The sequence below is a fragment of the Sabethes cyaneus genome, chromosome 2 (assembly GCF_943734655.1).
Source record: "Sabethes cyaneus chromosome 2, idSabCyanKW18_F2, whole genome shotgun sequence".
Lineage (NCBI taxonomy): Eukaryota > Metazoa > Arthropoda > Insecta > Diptera > Culicidae > Sabethes > Sabethes cyaneus.
Window position 1 is genome coordinate 4,679,800 of NC_071354.1, and position 23,869 is coordinate 4,703,668.

The 23,869-nt window shown below is 42.4% G+C and overlaps 4 protein-coding genes across 5 annotated transcripts; 2 read left to right on the forward strand and 2 right to left on the reverse strand.

Moving 5' to 3' along the window:
* Window positions 1-2,577: 2,577 nt before the first annotated feature.
* Window positions 2,578-5,486, reverse strand: LOC128733491 (probable ATP-dependent RNA helicase DDX27). The gene is made up of 5 exons (XM_053827112.1): window positions 5,287-5,486; window positions 4,354-5,208; window positions 3,331-4,166; window positions 2,840-3,265; window positions 2,578-2,777 (listed from the first exon to the last, which is right to left on the reverse strand). Exons 1-5 carry the CDS (start codon window positions 5,425-5,427, stop codon window positions 2,618-2,620), a joined length of 2,418 nt encoding a protein of 805 aa, XP_053683087.1. The 5' UTR covers window positions 5,428-5,486; the 3' UTR covers window positions 2,578-2,617.
* Window positions 5,487-8,507: 3,021 nt separating this feature from the next.
* On the forward strand, window positions 8,508-11,209 carry LOC128733498 (uncharacterized). 2 transcript variants are annotated; one of them, XM_053827125.1, is made up of 6 exons: window positions 8,508-8,673; window positions 9,003-9,268; window positions 9,334-9,621; window positions 9,852-10,331; window positions 10,399-10,640; window positions 10,707-11,209. In XM_053827125.1, exons 2-6 carry the CDS (start codon window positions 9,017-9,019, stop codon window positions 11,056-11,058), a joined length of 1,614 nt encoding a protein of 537 aa, XP_053683100.1. In that variant the 5' UTR covers window positions 8,508-8,673; window positions 9,003-9,016; the 3' UTR covers window positions 11,059-11,209. The 2 variants fall into 2 exon arrangements, with proteins under 2 accessions (XP_053683100.1, XP_053683101.1); XM_053827126.1 differs by lacking the exon at window positions 8,508-8,673 and adding an exon at window positions 8,704-8,827.
* A 6,621-nt stretch (window positions 11,210-17,830) lies between these two features.
* On the forward strand, window positions 17,831-20,267 carry LOC128733499 (porphobilinogen deaminase). The gene is made up of 3 exons (XM_053827128.1): window positions 17,831-18,341; window positions 18,546-18,618; window positions 18,674-20,267. Exons 1-3 carry the CDS (start codon window positions 18,285-18,287, stop codon window positions 20,134-20,136), a joined length of 1,593 nt encoding a protein of 530 aa, XP_053683103.1. The 5' UTR covers window positions 17,831-18,284; the 3' UTR covers window positions 20,137-20,267.
* On the reverse strand, window positions 20,118-21,009 carry LOC128733507 (protein anon-73B1). The gene is made up of 2 exons (XM_053827139.1): window positions 20,747-21,009; window positions 20,118-20,679 (listed from the first exon to the last, which is right to left on the reverse strand). Exons 1-2 carry the CDS (start codon window positions 20,903-20,905, stop codon window positions 20,575-20,577), a joined length of 264 nt encoding a protein of 87 aa, XP_053683114.1. The 5' UTR covers window positions 20,906-21,009; the 3' UTR covers window positions 20,118-20,574.
* Window positions 21,010-23,869: the final 2,860 nt, after the last annotated feature.

The window sequence follows — 23,869 nt, forward strand, 5'->3', positions numbered from 1 at the left end:
AGGGGCCCAGCTTATGTAAAAAATTTATCGTGCGAAATACTCCATATTCGCGACCCACCTTCTCGCGTGCGTAATGGCGGCTAGTGGGTACAACCTTCAGAAAAGATTGGCATGCCTTTGGCAATTTTATTCACGTCAAGCTAACATTTCCACCCTTGATTGTTGTTGTAGAACTATCAAGCGTACGCGAGCGGAGTTGCCAAAAGCCAATAAACATTTTTGAAAGATATACCACTGGCCGCCATTAAGCGCGCGAAAAGGTGGATTCGCAACCATAGATACTATCCAACTTTTCGCGTGCGTAATGGCAGTTCACATCGAACATATGCTAATCTATACCACCTCTGTCCACTAAACGCCTTTCCTATACTTCCACGTGATAAATACCAGCTGGAATAAGTAACTTTGGGGGCCGTATACGACACAAACAGAGATGAGATGAGGGAACAGTGACTCCCGCCCCCAGGATGGCAGACACCTCCAGCAGCGCGATTGAGACCATAGGTTAAAAATCTATCCACCTTTTCGCGCATTTAATGGCGGCTAGTGGGTACACTTTTTGAAAATGTTTTTTTGCTTTTGGCAACTCCGCTCACGTACGCTTGATAATTCTAAACAACAATCAAGGGTGGAAATGTTAACTCGACGTGAATAAAGTTGCCAAAGGCATGCTAATATTTTCCGAAAGTTGTACCCACCAGCCGCCATTATGCACGCGAAAAGCTGGATCGTGCCCGAAAACATCAGCACAGAAATATAGGTTACAGAAAATGAACGATAAAATCGATCTGCAGATCATGATTATAGTCAAAGACCTTTAACATGAAAATACGAACATGAAAAATACTGACCTTTGCCCAGCCCAGCAATAAATTGAAATAGCTGGCTCAACTTTTGCAGGATGCTGGCGAACACAAGCCATCGATGGAAGAAAATCCCTAAGAGGGACATTCAAATCCATTTGGGCAACTTCAACAGGAAGATTGCCTCAAACAACGCAGACCTTGAACGCGTCATAGAACGTAATACGCCATGGCCTAGAGGAGATGCGCGAAAACAGGGAGCTGGCGAATCGTGTTTTCCCCATAGACCAGCAGATAAGGTCAAGTGGGATTCCTGCGACAGCCGAAGCCAAATTGACCATATCTGCATCCAGCGCAGTGCTGGATATTACCATCGGACCATCACCCCGTTATCACTGAAATACGCTTGGGCATCGCACGTGTTCTGCGACGAGAGGAGAAAGTTGAGTGTCATTACGACGTCCGTCAATTGAAGATTCCTAAGGTGAAAAGAGCCGCTATTGATTAAACCCAAGCCTCCTGCCAAGCTACCGTCTGGTGGGACTGGCGAAGAACAATTGTCCGGCATCAAGAACGCCTTCATCTCGATCAGTGACGGAACGCTAAGCAAAGTGTGCAGCCTGAATACCTGCACAGGTTTAAGGTCCGCGATGTTTGAGCCAATCTTCGCCTGCAGATCGTAAGTATCTGTTGGCGCATAGCACTGGATTGCAGTAAGGTTTCAAACCCGTGTTCCAAGTCTGGTCACGATCATTCTTTCGTTTGTCGGATCCTGACTTCATCTGGATCGCATGTGCCCCTGAGCTAAGCGGGAATCCAACTTCTTTCTCTCTCTCGAGTTAGTATTTTCACTTCGTATGCCAAAGTAGAGCGTGACTTGCCCGGACGATGTTATATATTCACCAGTACCCGGCCAGCGGACTTCACCTCATCACATCAAAATTTCAAGTGGCTAGCCCTTGTCCCCATGATTGGGCTGCCATCGCCATGAGCTGGACGGATACTATGAGCATGGCATGTTGCAAGAATGCCAGAACTACCCTGCAGATGCTGTTTGCCTCAAATCCGGTAGGAACAAGACGACTAGGAGCGTAGTGAGCAAAATGGTTATACCTGGTAGAGCGAGCTCTGGCGGAGTACTCGGTGTCCTAGGAATTGAAGAGCGGTAGCCCACAACCGAGTTAACTGGAGAAACCTTGCCCAACAGGTTTTCTCTTCAGCATCTTTGGCTCGAGCAGCACGGCATAGCAGTAGATGAAATGCGTAGCGAACAATAGCATCTCGGCAAGCTTGGTACGGACACTACACAATAGACAATAGAGCTAAATAGACGTAAGACAGGCCGCGTCCAGGAGAAAATATGATGCAAAGCGTATTTACAAATAGTGAAAATAGAAAAGGACCTAGATTACTACCATAAGGGACGCAGAAAACATTCGTAGACACTTCAGAGTGGTAAGCTTCAATTTTAACGAACTGGTTTGTTAGATAGGATTTAAACCCGGAAGCAAAGGTTTTATAGAGAGCTCGTCCACTCGACCAAATGAGGACTTGAGATCAATGTAGACAGGAGATTTCGCGATAATGGTTCTGCCTCTCTGCACATCTGCCCTGCGAATAGCACCTTTCAATACATTGTTGAAAAGCAAATTAATTAGCCCGTCACTTTAATTCAAACTAGCTAACATCACAAACGAGTCCGATCGTATTCGTATCGTTTGGCCCATTGAAAGACATGTTGAAATTACAAGACGCAAGAACTAAAACAAACCATTCTAGTTTATTATATTTATATTAAATAGATGTTTCACAACTCAGCGCTTTCCTTTTTTAGACTGTTTCGGTCCGAAAGCCTTTCCCTTGTTCTGTTTGTTTAATCCTTTTTTGTTACGAAACTTGTCAATGCTGATTTTGGTTTTTTCTGGCATTCCTTTTCCCTTTTTATCCATCTTCTGTTTCTTGGTTGCATCATATCTGAAAATAGAATGGCTCAGTATAAAAATGCACGTTTCGTTTTTCTTTAAAATAAAAACAACCTTAGTTTTTTGACTCCTTTTTTGCTGATATCGGTAAGATCACGTTCGAAGCGTGATAGTCGACCCTTACGTTTGGTGCCAAATTTTCCGTCTTTACTTTTACCCTTGCTCTCTTCTCCGGTTACAGTCACTCGCGTGGGCCGATTTTTGATTTTCGATAGCTTAGCCTGCACCATAGACACCTTCGTCAGCTCCTGTAGGGCACGTTCTTTCGCTAGCTGACTAGGTGTTTTATTTACTTCTGCCTTTTTCTTGAACATTTTTTGAACTTTTTCACGCTGAAATTTCACTGGATCGAAATCATCGTCGCTGTCCTCGCCGCGCTTTCGTTTTTTGCTTTTCTTGTTCTCCTTATCGGATTCGGTCTTCAGTGAAAGTCGTTCTTTTTCTTCCTTTCGATCTCTTCGACTTTGGAACCACTCTCGACTGCGAAACAAAAAATAAATTAAATGTATTGACAAATTGTGGTTTGGACAGTAATTTTGTTTTACCTTGGACCACCAACAACGCCTTTCAGCTTTTGTTCCGTTTTGTTTAACTGCTCTTCAGTTTGTCGCAGCAGTTTTTCAGCTCGCTCCTCTTGTAACACTTTTTCAATTTCCGTTTCTAGCGCTTGAACCTTTTTCCTATATTTTTCAATTATTTCCGGTGCAATAATGCGATTTTTCACTGGATTGACAGCGTTTTTAATGATATCCTTCACGATCTTTCTCTCCAGTTCGCCCGCCAGGGAAACAGAAACACCAGCTTTGCCTGCACGAGCTGTACGGCCGACACGATGGATGTAATGTTCAAGTGTAATTGGCATTACAAAGTTTATGACCGTCTTAACGCCACTGATGTCGAGACCACGGGCAGCTACGTCAGTCGCAACAAGAACGTCGATCTGTTCATCTTTGAATTGTTTGAGTGATTCCAGACGTTGCGCTTGCGTTAAGTCGCCGTGCAATTCACCGGCCTTGATGCCCAAAAGACCAATTAGGATTCTCAAACGATGCGCCGTCTTTTTCGTCTGAACAAATACCATACAATGATCGTGGAAAGTACGACACAGAAGAGCGGCTAAAAGAGGTTCACGGTCGGATTCGCGCCCCTCGCGAATCCGAATGAATTCCTGACGAAGATTAAATGCCACTGTTTGGTTGTTATTAACGAAAACTTTAACCGGTTTCGTAAGCGAAACTGCCACCAAATCTTTAACCTGATCTGTCATCGTCGCAGAAAACAGCATGGTTTGTCGGGTTTTGCTACAACTTTGAATGATTTCCTTCATCTGTTCAGCAAAGTATTCGTCCAGCATACGATCTGCTTCATCCAATATCAGTACCTAAGAACAAACTTGGATTAAACTCGTACTATTTTTAAGAGATTGTAAGACGGATTTGAACGTCTCAGTAACAGTAAATTGCTCAGCAATTTAAAGTTCTTTGTGCTCATCTTACAATCGAGTCAGAGCGCAAGGATAATGTTCATCATTGAACTAATAAAAAATCAAACCAGCCTTGGTTACTAACCTCAATAGAATCCAACGAAAAACTAGGAGTGTTTTTGATGTGATCGATCAGTCGACCGGGTGTGGCAATAACAATGTCAGGATTCGTTCTCAGAACGGCTTCTTGAGCTTTAACGTCCAACCCACCGATGGCGATTCCGACTTCAATATTGGTAAATTGGGTCAATTGCTTCGAAACCTGGTAAACCTGTGCACCCAATTCACGCGTTGGCACTAGAACAAGCACTCTGGTTACCGCTTGAGCTGCCAGCGGTTTGTACAACAGACGTTCCAAAGTCGGCAGCATGTACGCTGCTGTTTTTCCGGTACCAGTTGCTGCACAACCGCAGATATCTCTACCCAATAAACCTATGGGGATGGTAGCGGCCTGAATAGGCGTAGGATAAATGTAGCCCAGAACTCCAATAGCTTTCATCAACGGACGAGATAAATTCATCTGATAGAAAGACGATATCTCCTCATCGTTTTTCACTTCTTCGAAAAAATCTTTTTGATCATCGCCTTCATCTTCAATTTCGACTTGCTTATCATCTTTTTCTATCTCACGTTTCCGGCCTTTCTTTGGCTTAGTTTTCATAACGTCGTGTTTCAATTCATCGTCCGACAAATCCACTTCATTGTTAAATGAACTTGGGTCTAGATCATCGTCTGCCTTGCTCAAGATATCAGCTTTTTCCTTAGAACGCCCCTTGATAACGTGGGCAATTTTATCGTCCACCTTGCCTCGGTTCTTCTTTTTAACGAATTTCATCAGGTCATCCCAAGTATCGTGATTGTATTCGCTTACCGAGGAAACAAACTTAAAACCGCTATCAAAATCACCCTTTTTCTGGGTTTTCAACTTCGTTGGTTGGTACTAAAATTAAATGAATGAAAATTTATTTACCATTAATGAAATGAAGCAACGTAATGATACGGTGCAGGCATTGTTTACCTCTACTTCTACATCCGATTCTGCCGACAGGTTTTCAACGTCTTCATCCTCATTTATGGTTTTGATTAGATCAAACTTTTTGTCCACTACTTCAACCACTTTGGGCGCTTGTGTTTTGGAGATCTTTTTGTCCTTTTTCATGGTTTCTGGCGAGATTTAATTCACAAAACCATGCAGCACTCAACAACACGTGTGTTTTAAAAATTAAACTAAACTTCAGACAAATGCAGAGATGCCAGATATTTTTGTATTTTCAATTCGTTCTGCTTCTGCTGGATGTGCTCGAACGAAGAATGAACTGCTCGAAAGCCAAAAGCAAGAGTTCCGAAAGAGTTCTCGCTCGGAAACATGCACCGATTTTAAAAATGTGTGCCCAAGTGTGTGCTAATCCAAAAACTTGTATCAAAATTTGTACATTATTACTGTCAATTGCAAGGAAAATTGTACCATCCAAAGTGCGATATCGCTCATAAAAGTGCTATTTTGCATTAAATCGTTTCGGTATCTTCGGCGCACTTTTTCGTTATCGTCCAAGCAATAAGTGCGCCGAAGAGACCGAAACGATTTAAGCTAAAATAGCACTTTAATGAGCGATTGCGCACTTATTGATTGGACAATTTTCCTTGCAATTGACAACATATTAGCTGCAAAATTTTGATATTTCCTGCTTTGCCAGCACGGGGAGCAATAATTGTAATTTCGCACAGCATGACAGCGTTAGGGTTGCCAAGTGACCGGTTTTTGGCCGGCCGGATCGGTTTTTCACTTGCAATGCCGGTGGCCGGTCAATCCGGCAAAAAGGCCGCTTTCCGACATATGAAGCCGAATTTGTACTTTTTACCTAATTTGTTCAATTTTCTAACAAATTTATTAGCAATCCTGAGCAGCGGATCATTAAAGAGCCAGTTTTGCAGTGACAATACCTTGCCTCTGGCGGTAATATACATTAAATTGTCCACTAGCGCTAGAAACAAGTAGTTTTTACTTTAAAACTAAGTAGCTATCTTCAATAATCCATTCAATGTTCGTTGTGGCTGCAACGGTGATATCCTGCCGTTCGCTTTCTCCACAACTGTCTGCTCATGCTAATTAAATCTAGGCAAATCCACTAATATGCTGCCACAATCCCCCCAAGTAACCAAGAGTTCGAATAATGGTGTCTAATGAGAGTTAAACAGCCTGCCTCACGCAATAAAGAGACAAACATCATTTCATAGGTTCAAGAAAGAAACAAAATTGCATTTTTCTCACTAGTAGAGTAGTAATACATACTTTGAAAACTATTAGATGGTTATTTGTATTGTTATTATGTAAATAAATTATTATTACTATTATAAAACAGCTTTATGTATATTAATCTATAACTTGCCAAGCAGCGTCACTTTTAAGTAATTAACCGAACTTTCAAGCTGTCTTGGGTTCGCTGCATAGGACGCTAAGCAGCTTTGAAATAGACTGTCAAAAACTAAAAAAAAACTAAAATTTAGCAGCACTTCTATGTTCTATTTTTATACTTCTACCTAACTTCTATATTCGTTGCATTTGCCTGCTGCTGGGTTTGAACCCAGGTGTTCCGCGTTGTAAACCTCTCCCGATCCACTGCGCCACCTTTGTCGTATACAAGCGATGTGAATTTTGCCATTGAGTTGTTCTTAAGTAAAAGTTCGTTTTAGACTTGCAGCAGCTTTATGCAGCGCGAGTTAATTATAGAACATAAAGTTTGGAGCCAAATAATTAACTAGCAGTGAGATACCGACAGCATATGCCACACAACCCAACACAATAATGAAGAGCATTCCATTCTAATTTATATTTGTAATTGGAAATGTGCGGAGATTGAATTTATTGAAGTGAAATAAAAATAATTAATTTCAAATAGTTTTAGGTTCTGCTGGTTTGATCACCAGAAATGTAAACAAAACGTAGCACGCAGAACTTGTTACCAACTAAAGTTACTTCAGAACTTGTTGAAGAAACAAATCTAAGTAGCAGTCGATTTAATATTCATTTGTTCTTAAGGTCTGTTACCTAGATATTTTTCCTTAGTTACTAATAAACCACTGTTCAAGAAACATCATATTCGTTATTCGTCCATAGGTTATGGGCCCAGTTCGACAGTAATTTGAAAATTCTTGAAGCAGTTTTTTTCGGAATTGTTCCAAACTTGGAAGACTCTAGAAGCAGCAAGTTTTAAGAACTGAAAATTCCGGCAGCAGCGAGCAGAATGACCACAAGCGCGAAAAAGGCTGGGGTAGTTCAGTTTGCTGGAGAAGGTTTCGATACGTGGAAATTTCGAGTCGAAACGCAATTAGCAGCTCACGGAGTTTTGGAGGCAGTGAAACAGGATCCGCCGGCTGAAGACGCAACTGAAATCAACTGAGAGGGGGTGGTAGCCCATAACCTATGGACGAATAACGAATATGATGTTTCTTGAACAGTGGTTTATTAGTAACTAAGGAAAAATATCTAGGTAACAGACCTTAAGAACAAATGAATATTAAATCGACTGCTACTTAGATTTGTTTCTTCAACAGAACTTCATGTAGCATCCTAATCCTTTGAAGTATTTATAAAGTACTCACATCACTTCTTAAAGCTTTTAATTCCATGTATACTTGATATACACTACTAATCAGCAAGAAAGTTCCTCGGAACTGAATTTGAACTAATCGTGAACTTTCGAGTTTGCGTGTCAATAGTAATATTCGAATTTCAGGTTGCTTGGGTTGGCATTAGTGAAAAAATCTTGATTAATCCGAGGACAAATCCTATAGTTCAACTGCAAGACACAATAAAAATGGAGGTCGTTAAGGAGAAAAGAGCAGTCATTAACTTTTCGTCAGAAAGCCCAATTTCGGAAGCAGTTTTTGAGCCCAAAACAGGGGTTCTGTTTTTAAAAATGTATTTGCAGCATTCTTCTTGCTAATCTGAACACAGAGAACATATTTTCATCACAGAAAATATGTGTTTTCATGAAAAGAATTTATGTTTCAAACAAAAAAAATACTTTTGAAATTTACCGTATCAATAACGACTCATTTTTCCTTAAAAACAAGACAAATTATTGCACATTTCCATATTTAGGCGTTCACATTTTCTGCAGTTTTGGTTTTGATTTTTTCTGCCCTCACAACAAAAACTGTAATTAAATTTCTGCCAGCAAATCTGGCAGTACTGCTTTTAGCAAACAAACGTCAACATTCTCTTTGCGTTACCTCAGCTCAGCTCAGCTCGTCGTTCGTTCACTTCGTTCAGTTCAGGTGCAAGTACGTTCTTTCTTATCGTTCTGATCTGGTTGCAAAATGATTTATTATTGAACTACATTATTCAACTTTATCGACGGTAACATTATTGCAACTCAAAAGCACGAAAGGAGCCTTTTTCAAGGTGAGCAAGATAACTTCTGAAGATTTTCGCATTTCCATTCCTTTCGAGGTGTTTGTGCGAGTGTTCTTCTGTTGACACAATAAGCAAACTGTACTGAAAGATGCTGTGTTGTGCAGGTGTTGAATAAAAACGTAAAAACCGCATCAAAACTGAGGTAAAGTTTTATTGCATAAAAACACAAAGGTACGAAAAAAAATATTTGTACCACAAAACTGACTGATTTTCGAATGAGGCGGAGTATAATACCAGTTTCACCCCAACAGAAAAACTAGTCCCTATGTTTTGATCAAATCAAATTGTGATTAGCTAGATGCTCTTTATTTCCACAGACAAATCCTAAACGATGGGAAATTCGCACAGCACCAAGAACAGCCCGACAAGTCCCGTGGATACGCCGAAGAACGCGGTGTACCTCAATCCGGCGGGCACTAGCAGTAATGCAGTCGGCAAGACTATGACCCGAACTGCGAGTGGAGCAGATTTGCTGGATCGCTCTCAAGCGCAGTATCATCCAGTGGAAAAACTTGGCAAAATTTTAGCCAAGAAATGCGAAGAGGCGCGTGGAATAAACGGCATCACCGCTGATATTTTTGCAGTAATTGTGCTAGATTAGTTCATAGTGTCACCGAATACTCATGGACCTAACTTTTACTTTGACAGAGATACGTGTTTCCGAAGTTTCCCGATTTGGGGAAAAAATTATTTCAATATCTGCGTCACAACAGCCACGCAAAAACCGATCACATGGGAGTGACTGCATTCAGACAGCAGTGTGAGAAATTCCTGGGGATTCTTGATGACTCGGTAATACTGGAAAACTACGTTCGCATGTTTGGCAATCTAAGTGAAACGGATCTTATCAAGCCTGAAAATTTCAAGGATTTACTAAGAACTTGTTACAATTTGGCTATGGCACATTACCAGGATGGACCTCAATCGTGCCTTCTGGTAAGTTTTGATTTTATTTGAACATTTGTCACATAACAATGACTTTTAAATAACGCTGCGAAATAATGAAGAAGGACGACATTGAAGAAACGGTAATTTTGCTTTAACCTACTGATTAATTGCCATTTATGATTTTTAGCTCTGCCCTCCACATTTAAATTTTTATTTTGAACGCATTATACCAACGGGTCATAATTGTCTAAATCTAACAAGAAACATTACTTTTCTAGCTCGATCGCACGCTGAACTCAGTGGTGCAGTCTTGTTTCTTTTCGAAAGAATCACTCAGCTCCGGCTATATTTGCCGTTGGCTGGAAAACAATGTTCCCCGCCTGGTGCCACCGTTGCACAAATATTGTGTGCATGCCTTAAGTACTTCGCATAGAATTATTATCGACAGCAGCATGAGAAACAACAGTGACACAGTGGTATCGGTCAGTGCAATCAATGCCGGAGAGGCAAGTTATGGGATGGAACTGCAAACACCGATATTGGAAAAGGGAAGCTTTAACTTCAACAGCAATGCAACCATTGTAGCTGGTTCTGGAAAAGCTATGTCTCAGGAGGATCGGGAAAAGCTGACTAATCAACAACCATTGTTGCCAGTATCGGAAGCTTGGCTTTTGGCCGGTGCTTTACCACCGATCTATTCAAAACCCCAGTCCGTGCAGGCTCCTCTTAACTCCGCTTCGTCCAATTTGGCCTCCCAGGTAAAACTCGTAAAGATGATATCTTTTATCTATGAACTATATTATCAAAACCATAACCATTTGATAGATATTTATGGCAAAATTGCTTTCGATGGTTCCGTCCCACTGGACCTTGCTGTACGACTCTCGGCAGGATGGTGCTGGTACTAATCGCTTTTTGCATCACGTTCTGGGTTATAGAGGTGCAAATTTGGTACTATTTCGCTGTGACGATGGCTTGTTGTTTTGCGTAGCAAATCCTGTCGAATGGCGGGAAACTCATTTGTACTTTGGTGTCGAGGATAGTTGTTGCTTGCAGTTGCTGCCTAAGTGAGTACTTGTTGCTTGGGATTTGTCCGTCAACTTGCATCGTTTTTGTATATTTTTACTTTTTAGATTTATGATGTTAGAGAGAAAACCTAAAAGTTTGTACTTAAATACGCACATTCGTGGCTATCCGAAAGGACTTCGTGCTGGGTCGGATCCCAGAAAGCCTATTCTTATCGTAGACGAGCACTTCGAGAAACTTGAGCATCGTGGTTTGCAGCATAAAATTTTATCGATCGAAGTATGGGGCTGTGGTGATCAACATCAGCGAGAAGTTCAGCTGGACATTAAAAAGTGGCAAATTAAGGAGGCTGAACGCCAGCGAACGGTTAAAATGACGGCAGCCGACTGGATGGATCATCCGGACCGATACCTGCTTGAGCTGGGGGGACGCCAGAATTACAATAACTCGTCATCGTAGTTTTGCGCCGTCAATTCAATGAACTCGGTCATCATGAAAGTATTTTTACCTTATTTTTTAGTACCTTTGTACTATGGAAGAAAGAAATACTTATGTGTTGTACTTATATTTTTACTCTACCCAACCGAGAAAATGGCTTTATAGCATTTGTTATCGCAAAAAAAAAAACCGCAGGTGTGTTTGGAATTTTTGAAGCAGTCCACATTGACGAATTGTCGGTCCCTAATTTCCATTTACTTTCTTCCGGTTGCTCAGCCACTGCCTTGAAATATACGACGATTTCTTCGAATGCCAATCGATTCTAAGAAGCACAACACGAGCATTTTCCGACTTGAATCGTCCTTGAAGGTTAAGAGGTAATGGCTCCAATCCATGATATCAAAGGGTCACATACATTGAAATATACCAGATCCAGAAGACAGCGTGCCCTCGATGTATTCAGACCAAATGTGCTTCTTGCTTGCTTACCCTTAACACCCGCCACGCAGTTCAGCACCGCTTCCTCCATCGATTCCATCCCCTGGTCCTGGTCCCTGGTCTTCATGCTTCTGGAAGTTTCCCTCGCTTATTGTCATGTGAGAGCTCGCCACTGAGTCGAAATACCACGCTTATTCCTTACCGCTGACCACTCATCGTAATCAGCATAGCACACCACACGGTTTCTTGCACGTGAAGCACGCTCCGTTCTTTTCTGCTTTCGGTTGTCGTGGTTCCTGTTTGGTGTAGACCTTCCTTCATACTAGAGGTCTTCAACGGTCATTTCGGTCCTGCAATCGATTCATTCCGGACGGTTGAGGGTTGTAGTATTCGGGGATATCTTTTATCAGTAACGAATCCTAATACCATTGAGTTGTTTGTTTGTTTGTTTAGGTGGCTTGCCATCCTAAGACAAAGCGTGTTGAACAAAGTTTCTCCATGCAACTCGGTTGAGAGCTACCGCTCTCCAATTCCTCCAATACACCGAGTACTGTCCGCCAGATCTCGCTCCACCTGGTCTAACCATCTTTCTCGCTGCGCTCCTGGTCGTCTTGTTCCTACCGGATTTAAGGCGAACACCATCTTTGCAGGGTAGTTGTCCGGCATTCTTCCAACATACCCTGCCCATCGTATCCGTCCAGCACCTTCTGGATACAGGGTTCGCCATAGAGCTGTGCGAGTTCATGGTTCATCCTCCGCCTCCATACTCCGTTCTCCTGTACACCGCCGAAGATCGTTCTTAGCACTCGTCGTTCGAAAACTCCGAGCACTCACATATCCTCCTCGAGCATTGTCCATGTTTCATGCCCGTAAAGAACAACCGGTCTAATAAGCGTTTTGTACAGGGTGCACTTTGTACGGGGACTTAGTCTGCTCGACCGCAATTGCTTGTGGAGCCCATAGTAAGCACGACTTCCGCTGATAATACGCCTCCGAATCTCACGGCTGGTATCATTGTCCGCCGTCCGATCAATATACTACTGCCCAAGCCGTGTCGTTCGGCCTCGGTTCCGCTGGCCAGCATGTACTTTGTTTCAGACCTATTTACCTTTAACCCAAGCTTTTCTGCTTCGCGCTTTAGTCTGGTGTACTGTTCAGCCACCGCCACAGATGTTCTGCCGATAATATCCATATCATTGGCAAAGCAGACGAATTGACTAGATTTGTTGAATATCGTGCTCCGCGTGTTGATATCCGCTCGGTTCATAACACCTTGTAGCGCTATGTTGAACAGCAGGCATGAGAGACCATCATCTTGACGAAGCCCTCTGTGTGATTCGAATGAACTTGACAATCCACCCGAAATCCGAACACAGCACTGTGTACCATCCATCGTAGATTTAATCAGTTTGATGAGCTTCCTGGGGAAGCTGTTCTCGTCCATGATTTTCCATAGCTCTTTCCGGTCGATGGTATCATATGCGGCTTTGAAGTCAACGAATAAATGATGCGTGGGAACTCTGTATTCACAGCCCTTTTGAAGGATTTGCCGCAGTGTAAATATTTGATCCGTTGTAGACCGACCATCTACGAAGCCGGCATGATTAGTTCCCACAAATCTATTCGCAATTGGTGATAGACGGCGGAAAATGATTTGGGACAGACAGCATATAGGCGGCATTGAGAACGGTGTCGCCTCCTTAACTTCGCCTATCGTTGGGGTTGGCACCTCTTCGCCGTTTGTTGCCCGCGAAATCGCTTTCCCCGCCGCCATGGCTCTCCGCCTGGGCGCCATTCAGGTGTTCGTCGAAGTGCTGCTTCACCTCCGTCCGTCAGAATACTGCCAGTCTTATCCCGACACATTTCAGCTCGCGGCACAAAGCCTTTGCGTGATCCGTTCAGTTTCTGGTAGAACTTTCGCGTTTCCTGAGAACGATGCAGCCGCTCCAGCTCTGCATATTCCTACTCTTCCAGGTAGCGCTTTTTCTCTCGAAAGATTTGGTTTCGCTATATCTTCTTCTGCTTGTGTCTTTCCACGTCCTGCGCATCTTGACCGCCCGCGCAGCGTTCTCCTCATCGATCACCCTTCTACATTCATTGTCAAACCAATCGTTCCGCTGATTCCGGGCCACATGCCCGATAGAGCTCTCCGCTACACTGCTGATGGCTGTTTTGATAGTGTTCCAACAGTCCTCGAGAGGGGCTTCGTTCAGCTCGTCCTCTTCCGACAGCGCTGCTTCGAGTGAATGCGCGTAGTTTGCGGCGACGTCTGGCCCGAGGCTGACGTCGGTACCGAATGTTGTTCACAACGGAGAGTCTTGGGCGCATCTTAACCATCACTAGGTAGTGGTCCGGGTCAACGTTAGCGCTTCGATAGGATCTGACGTCGATAATGTCTGAGAAGTGCCGACTGTCGATCAAAACGTGGTCGATCTGTGATTCTGTCTGATTTGGTGACCTCCATGTGTACTTGTGATGGATTCTGTGCAGGAAAAAGGTGCTACGTACGGCCATGTTCTTGGAGGCGGCAAAGTCGATTAGTCTTAGGCCCATTTCATTGGTCCGCTGGTGTGCACTGAACCTTCAAATCACCGGTTTGTATTCCTCCTCCTGGTCGACCTGAGCATTGAGCATCTCGTCCATCACTATGAAAGCTATACCCAGCTCGTGTGTGTTGCCGCAGCTCTGGTAGATGGTATGTCCATCTCTGAACGTACGTACTGTTGAGCTCTTCCAGCACACCTCCTGCAGCGCTACGGCGTCGAACTTGCGGCTCTTCAATACGTCGGAGAGCACTCGAGTGCTCCCTTGGAAGTTGAGAGATCGGCACTTCCTCGTCCCGAGTTTCCAATCCATAGTCCTTTTTCGTCGCGTGGGTCTATTCCGATTGTTCCAGTAAGAATTTATTTGTTCTTCTTTCCGTGCTTTAGTATTTTTCGTGGCTTGCAAAGCCTGCTATACCAACCCCCTGTTTCGCCGGAGGGCCAACGAAGCTCGAAAGAGCCCTCCTTTCCTGTCAGCATACGACCTTGGCTTCCACCGGGGTTGGTTACCCGATCTCCACCAGGCTGGTACCACGAAGAGGTAGGAATAGGAGTTGCTGAATAAGAGGCTATGAACCACTGTAGGGTCTATTTTATGCTTACACGTGCACAAGGCACCATTATTCAGCCGTTTACCAGCTTGGACTTTAAGGCGGCGTACGATTCAGTCAAACAAAATGAGCTGTGTCAGATAATGCTAGAACATAATTTTTCTACGAAACTAATTACGCTGATTCGTGTGACGCAAGATGGTTCAAACTTATGCTTTAGAATAGCGGGTGAGATCTCAGCCGCTTTCATGACGTTGGATGGACTGAAGCAAGGGGATGCATCCTCTAACCTGCTATTCAATATTGAATTGAAAGGTGCACTACGAAATGCAAACGTGGAAAGGAACGGGACTATTATCAGAAAATCTTTCATTGTTCTTGGTTTTGCGGATGTCGTCGATATCATCGGAATCAACCGTACAGTAGTGGAAGATGCCTTTAGGACTTTTATACGGGAAGTAGTGGGATTGGGACTCACCATTGGTACCGCCAGAACGAAGCGAATGGTTGCTGGCAGGGAACGTGTGAGTCTAAACGTTGTTGGTGCCGCGGTGGAAATGATGTATGCGGAATGATATGAAGTAGTTGAGGAATTCATATACGCTCGTGACATGTGATAACGTTGTAAGCCGCGAAGTAAAACGACGAATTGCAGCTGAAGTCCCGTAGTTTGCAAATTCGCACAAAACTTGTTACCGGTTGATTTCTAACCTGCCTTTTTAGATACTTTTTCGCATACAATATAAGCAAATGTTAACAATTAATAACTGACTTACCGGTAGCTCTTCTCTACTCTGCGGGGTTCCACCTGAAATCAACTTATTTCTCATCTAACTATTTAAGAAACCATCGTATCTTTCACGTGCACACATTATCGTTGGAGCCACCGTTGAACCGTTGACTGCTGCTACCGTCGACACCACCAATCTCTCCGAACGCGCCACACCGTCACCGTCCTGCACCTCTACCCGAGATCCACCCGTACACCTTTCGCCGGAAACCAAGAAAGCCGTCTCGAGTCGGTCACTACTCCTTCGTCCGTAACGCTACTACACTTGCCACTACGTTCTTTTATCGACCAATCCTACGGCTAGGGTAACCAACGTATTTTGGACCCCCTCATCAGCTGTACATAATTTGGACACTTACAGCAAAATCAAATGGAAGTGTCCAAATTGTGTACAGCTGCTGATGGGGTCCAAAATAGGTTGGTTACCCTAGTTCACTTCATCGCCTGCAGCACTATGGCACCACGTGTTCTTCAACAGGTACCCTGGAGCTGATAATATTCAGGGACCTACCGGTCCTTCACTTCCTCGACGGCTTATCCGAATCATTAGCCGATCACTACGGTTTACACAAATGATCAGTTACACTTCCCTTGGGGTCAGGTAGTTTTTCATAGCCGTATTCACTGTTTCGGCGACAGTCATCTTCCCAAAACACGTGCTTCTCGTTGCCTGGAGGGAGGAGGGATTTTCTAAACCGTACTATCGACCACCGTTTTCAACTCGTGCGAATAACCTTAGTTTTTCGGTCACCAATCTGTTACTCAACTGATCGCGGAATTGCACTTTTACTCCGGTCGTATAATTAACTTTATGGAAACCATGTGGTTCTTTTTCGATTAAACCTGCGAACAACGCGGACGTTCCATACGTGTTCTCTTCTCGATGGCTAAGGAAGGAATCTCTACTGAACGAGATCTTGTCATTTCGGGGGTGATTTTTGAGTGCGAGTTCGGGTGATGATCCGGGATCCAACTCTCTTCGGGGGTGCTTTTTTAGTGCAGGTTCGGGTGCGGATTCGGTGGAGCTTCGAGATCAACTCCTTAGGGTGAGTGGTCTGCTGCATTCACCGCCTCCGTCGCCTCGCCGCCTTAACCTAGAGTGTGTACCCTGGAATGAGAGCTTTTGCTGTGGCCACAAGCGTGACTACGATCATTTGGCTTCTTTCGAAGCAGATCATTTTGAGTACGCGCAATCATTGAGACTTTGCCTCTTTTCGGTTTTTTTTGTTGTTTTAAACTCTCATTCCAATGTACACACTCATCATCTCGGCACATCTATCCCCCCAGCCCCTTGGCGTCCTGAAGCCTTGTGCCTATGAGACGAAGTGTTAATAAAGTTGCGTCAAACACGTTAGTGGACTATGCGACTATCTTATTGGCTACTTCCCCGTAACAGTATCAAACTGGCGACCCACAGAACACTAATTCTCGCGGTGGCCCTGTATGGACTTGAATCATGGACGCTAAAGAAAGCTGACCGTTAAGTGCTTCGGAGTGTGGCGCAGACGTTTGAACCACGAGCTGTATCAATCATACAAATATGCTGATACCACTGTATAGTGAAGATAGTACAATCACAGAGAAATACAATGTGGCAGGCTGCGGAGGACTGGGCACGTGGCCAGAATGCCCGACGAAAGAGTAGCCAAAACTATTTTCAGCAGAAAACCATGAAGAGGACATAGACTTCGGGGCAGATACCGCACCCGATGGATGTGCGCTGTCGAGGACGACACACGGTCAGCTGGTGTTCGAGGGGATTGGAAAACGGCGGATCATGACTGATAGTACTGGACGCTCATAATTCGTTCGGCGAAGGATCGATGACGGACTGTCGCCAATAAAGTAAACTACTCTATTTGCTTGCCATTAACCAAAATAACCTCAATTCGATAAATACTTCGCCATGTTGTCTGCGACAGAAGCAGCGATGTATCCAGCCGATGACGAAGTGTTTTTAAGCGTGTCATCTCTATCAATTTGGTACATACATCTGACAAGCAAATGAGATCTGCTAAATTTTCAGGGAAGATGTATTTGTTTTAAATGGCGCATTTTCCATGAGCTTCCCGGTTACGAAAGCCTATGCATGTGATAAGTTCCTCATCCTTACAACGCCCCTGCCACGAGGGCAATCGAATATGTAGAGCAGCCATGAAGTGAAAAAGTCAAATGTATGAAAAACGCTCAATTCATGTAGAGCCAAAAACAAGTTGGCTACCCTCATAGAAATCAATCCATTCACATAATCGATTCTCGTATCAGAGCGCACAGCTAGGCGCACAGGCACAATTTGCGTAATCTGGGCAGCGGCAGGCAATTTGGAAATGTTTAACTTGTGTCGTAAAATGTAAATACTCCCATATACATTTTAAAAACAGAATCTGGGAACACTAGTGTCAGCTATCACGTTTGTTTTCGTAGTTTTTATGTTGCGATCGTGGTACGGTTTTATGCTTTTTATGTCAGTTCGCATTCTTCAGTCGCATGCTTTCCTCTGACGTTATTGTATCGTGTTGGATAGTTTCTGTGTTAGCTAGTCAGATCAACTACCTCAGTTCGCTCAGCTTAAATCTTAGGAGATACTGGTGTTACTCATTTCAGTGTGTTAATGATTTGTGCCGTTATTCTATACGCCACAATCTATTCTAGACAGCATAGAAAGGTGCCTCTGATTGCAGCATAGATAACATATGTGAGAAAGAGCGATTTCATTCATGTTTGCATTTTAACTACTACACACACGAAGTAGAGCAGACACTTTTGTCACTACACAGTATAGTAAATAGTTGCATGAACCAGTCACCACACCACCGAGTAAATTGGGGTTTCCTTTCGGCAATCGATTGCATACACCTTAGGTTAAAAGGTGATACAATTCTTATCTAATTGACGGTGAAGGGGACTGGCTATTGACACAGAGCGATGACTGGCAAAGAAACGGAGCAAAAGATAATTCGTGTCGGGTCGAGGAAGAGTGAGGTAAATAAATTTTTGTTATGTCATCTAAATATCGTTCACACGCACGCACGTAGCAAGGCTTTCAGAATATTCAAATTTTCTAAAGCGAAGAGAAACGCATAAGTAATTGAAACCTTATAAGAGAGTGGGTGCGGCGTGGACTGATATTTGAGCCTGTCTTAAAAAAATCGAACTTCATCATAAGCTTGATTATTATTATTTCAGTTGGCTCTCATTCAAACGAAACATGTCATTTCCTGCCTGCAAAGACTGAACCCAGACGTTCAATTTGAAATACGTATGTCTTACGAATAACGAATTATTACGGCATTAACATCATCCGCATCTTTCAGATACCATGACAACTGTAGGCGATCGGGTGCTTAATAAGTCACTACCTAAAATCGGGGAAAAATCGTTGTTCACTAAGGACCTCGAGGATGCTTTACGCACCGGAGGCGTAGAATTTGTAGTGCACTCTTTGAAAGACCTCCCGACCGCATTGCCAGTGGGGATGGCTATCGGTGCTGTGTTGGAACGAGAAGATCCTCGGGATGCTTTAGTCCTAAATGAAAAGCATCGCGGTAAAATGCTGAACACGTTACCTCAGGGCTCGGTCATCGGAACATCGTCGTTGCGCCGATCTGCTCAGCTTGCAAGAACATATACTCACCTGACGGTTTGTGACATTCGTGGCAATCTGAATACTCGACTGGCCAAACTGGACGTAGAAAACTCCAAATTTGCTGGTATCATTTTGGCTCAAGCAGGTCTCACGAGAATGGGTTGGCACAAACGAATTGATCAAACAATCGAACCATCAGAAATTCTGTACGCTGTTGGACAAGGTGCGCTGGCCGTCGAATGTCGTTCCAATGACGAATACATACTTGAAATGCTCTCAAAGCTTTGTCATCTGGATACTATGTGTAAAATCTTAGCCGAACGCAGTTTTTTGAAAACGCTTGGAGGAGGATGTAGTGCGCCGGTTGCGGTTTGTACAAATCTAAAACGAAAACCGGACTCAGCGATGCTAAACATCACTGGTGCTGTGTGGAGCCTAGATGGACGAACTGAACTGCGTGCTGATGAAGGATGTACTTTAAAGTTTAACGATTCTATTCAGTTGGATGTCGACAACGGCAATGTGCTTCCCGCTAAGAAGAGTCGCCTCGAATTGGATGTTGAGGATAACGTTGTAAATGATTCCTTACCTCGACATAGTCCGGAAATCGTTGATGATAATAAGCCTAGTTGTTCGAAGGCCGATCAGAGGATAGACTTAGCTAAATATATCGAAGCCCATGGCGATATGTTTAAGAAGCGTTCCTATTCATCTTCGGAAGAAGGTGCCGTCAAACCTAATGCGACCGTTGAGCAAGGGCAAGGCGATGCAAAAGAATCCGTTTGTCCGAGCAGTTCGTTTCCGGTTGGTGTTGATTTTATGGGCGACTGCCCATATGTCAGCATTGAACAAAAAGTGGACGAAACTGGCTTACAATGTCCCATCACTGGAAAGTTTCTGACGGAACAGAAGCCTGCGACAGAAACCGGTGCTGAAAAATGTCCTTTCTTGGCACACCAGGCCAAGATCCTAGACTACAACGAAAATTTAGACAGAAAAATTGTAGCGCCGAAGCTGCAGGACAGCAGCAGTTCGCTGTTTTGCGGGATGGTTTGTCACAAGGACATACCGACGGAGCTATTTGTTTCAGCTGAAAGCCTAGGGAGGCGATTGGCTCAGGAATTAATCTCTAAAGGAGCGTTAGATGTAATGAAATGTGCTCAAAACGAGATTCATTCGAAGATTGTTTAATATAAGTATTGTTATTTTGCGTTCCTTTTTTTCTTGTTGGTGGATGATACTTTTATTGTTTACTATCGTGCTATTATAAGCGGTGTTAGTGCAAAATTTTCTAAGAAAAAAATATAGTTGGATTTGTGGAAAACCGTAGAACAATGCTTATTTTATGAATAATACTTTTTCCGATATAAGTCCATAAATAAGATAAAATTTTAAGTAATTTTCATGATTGCCGAGGGCGACATGTATTTTTTTGATAACAAAACATCATTCATTCAACCACGAAGCATTTAGTAAAAGTAAATGCGGCATTTCCTGTGTCCTAAGGACAATAAAACATAGGCTTGTATTTTAATTCTAAACAATAGTACAAAATAACTCAGACTTTTTCAAACTTACGAAACGAAACACTTATGCTGGAACAAAGATGTCATTGGTGGTGGCCGCTGTTCAGCGTCTCTTTTTCTTGTCTTGTTTTCGGCTGCGATGATACGGACGTCTGGGGGTATTCTGAGGCGACGAATGTTCCGAACAGGAGTCGTCACTGTCGTTACCCTGGACAAGACAAGCGAACAAGCATGAGCCAACAAACTTTTTACACAAATTTATGTGGCGTTTATACCTTCAATCCATTTGGCCCGTCAACGGTTCCTGATGCATCCGGCGCTACGATGCAAGAAGCCAAACATATCAACTGGAAGATAGCTGCCCCGTACAATCCGCATCGGACCACTAAACCGAAGTAATCTTCTTCCGCTATATTTACGAGTGTAGCACTCATCTTGTAAGCGTTGTTATTTGCACATAAACTCAGATGAAACTGCTTTTCATGTAAATGAATCGATTTTTATCACAATAGAACTGCGCAAATGCAAAATGCAATTTTGATCATTTTGATACACAAAGGGATGGGCGATATTACTACCGTAGCGATACGGTCGAAATCGATATTTTATCCAAAACTTTCGATAAACATTTGTAAAGGGCCACTTCAAGACTACAAAACTAGAGTGACTATACACAGAGTGGCGACAATGTCAAAATTGGAATGATAATTGGGTATTTTAATTTTCCCAAAAAAGTGGATTTTTCTATTTCATTTGATAGCCCGTCGTTTCCTGAATCTAGCAGTTCTTTTTATATTTCAATTAAGTCAATATTCGATTAAAAAATTAATAAAAATCAAAACTAGAATGATTTGTTGTTTGACAGATATCAACCAAGCCGATTGATTGACTTGATGTCAGAAGTTCTCTCCCTCTCTTCTATCTCTCTGATAGAGCTCTTCATTTTAACCGAGCTTTTAAAGCTCTCATATGAAACCTGTATCGTTCGATGACCATAGTGTATCTATTCACTGTGTTGTCTAAGACGAGCTAAAAAGAAAAGTGGTTTACTTGTAAGCTATCGTCTTATTCCAAAATTTTTTTTCAAATATAAAAAAAATGTTTTTTCATTACTTCTATTAGTCAAATTCGGAAAAGTCTTCATGTAGCGATTGAATGGCATCATATCTTGTCAGAATATGCGGAAATGTATATACCACTAAAATACCCAATTATCTGTCAGTGTCATTCCAATCGAGCAGACAACCGATCCAACGCGTATGCAGGAAAGAGAAAGAAAAACCTAGGATAAACCGCATTGCATACATTTGGGATGACTTGGCGCCACTCTGTATATAGTCACTCTATACAAAACTATTTATTTAGTGAATTCATAAATTAACCTGGCTCATGTCGATTAGCATTATTAGCACCCAGTTTTATGGTATAACTGTGGTATTGACCTGTTCGACAGAAACTTATGCGCTGACGGTGGTGGTCTTTGGAACTAGCCGAACGGTGAGAAAGTTGACAGTTTGCTTGAAGAGTCGGAAAAAAATTTACTTTTTTAATTTTCTTAATATAGTGAAACAATGTACAAGTAAAATTATTATTGCAAAATGTAAGAAAATTGAGTACTTTATTTTTGATATATACTTTGTCAGTGGTTTGTTTACAGTATATACGAGAAAATAATGTTTCTGTATATTTATGCGACAACAAACAGGTTACATATCACGCTAAATTATAAAAATCCACGTGCTTGAGTGGTAAAAAACTTGTTTTTTGTGAAATTAATATAAACAAGGCTATTGCAAGCAAGATACAGGATAACTAAAGAGAACATTCATATTTTCATGTAGTGCCGGAGCAATTTGGTTCGATGAGACTGAAAGATATTCGAATCTCCAGAACTTTGACTTGAACCGATACAAAACAAGCATAAGGATCTTGTAAAGTAGAAAAACATTCAATAATATGCAAAAACCGCTTTAGGATCACTGCTGTGTTCGATTAGTTAAGTCGCCACATTAACTTTTACAGTATTCTTCAAATTTATGCTCTTTCAATTCACTATTTTAAAAGTGTTTTTAAAATAACTTGTAAAATAGCAAATTTCTTACAAAACCTGATAAAAATTTAGTAAAGTTTTCAATCGAAAACCAGTTAAAAATTAAATTTACTGAAAAATTTTTATGAAATGTACCGCATCTGACATTTGTTTTCGTTTTTCTCACCATCGCAGCAAGTAGCGACACACCGGCAGTTTTTACTTAAATTTGTCAATAACTATCAGTATAGTATACACTTTTAGTGCTCGAGTTGACTAGAGTGACTATATATACAGAGTGGCGACAATCTCAAAATTGGAATGATAATTCAAGAGCAACATTTCAAATAGGCCGAAGTCAAAACTGACAGTTTCGAGAAAATCGATGTTGAAACTTGAGCATCATTTTTTAACTCCTTATTTGATATAAACAGTGTTGCTTAGAATTGAATGTCACATTATGACGCAAAAACATAATAGTTTAATGTGTAATGCAACAACCAGCAGAAAAAACATTGATTTACTTTGTAATTTGCAAAAATATGCGTTTGGCCGTTTTCGGAGATCATTCGGTAATACGACTTTTTCATAAGGCTGATTTGATTATCAATTGTTGATGGGGCCTTTGACATGAGGCTTTTATTTACTGTCAGTGGTGATATGATTTTGGTACTGGGCCGTTTTTTAGACAGCTTTTCGCGTTTGGCCTTTTTTTTATCACGTTGTTTTGAAGCGCAATGGCTAGAAAAGGTTAAAAATTCGTAACTGGGACAGCTTACTGGATCAGCTTTATTATTTCTACTAGAAAAGTTGGGGTTTAATTTCATCAGCAAATCTGCCACCGTTGAACAGGTTTGTGAAGCGAAACGTGTTACCCGTGAGGTGCGGCAGTGCGGCAGTCGCTATTGGTAGTGTGAAGCAGCAGCAGTTCATTCATTTAGCATTTCTAACTCACCACAGCGTGCAAGTGCATCACGCCTTGGCAGTTCAGCGATAGTAAATGTCTCGGGCGCGCAACTAACGAACTCTGTCCGGTTCCTCCACAGGTGATATATATATACAGCGAAATAGTTTTTTTCGTGCAAGCCGAAAAGTAACGTAAATTTTTGTTGCCGCGCAGGCTTAAATACTAAACATGTCGTGTCTGTGAATGACCGTGTTATTTATGCAGGTAGCATCGTATTGTTTTTTTCGGTCGTCCGTCGAGTCTCTCGCGCAATTGTACAGCGGGGATCATCTTCGCAGCAGCAGCAAGCAGCAGAAATCCCACAACAAAAATAGGGCCGAATGCAAAACAAAACACAAACTGCGTATAGGCTTTTTCATACAGAAGGGCCGAAGCACAAAATGAAAACTTTGTTGCCAGTTT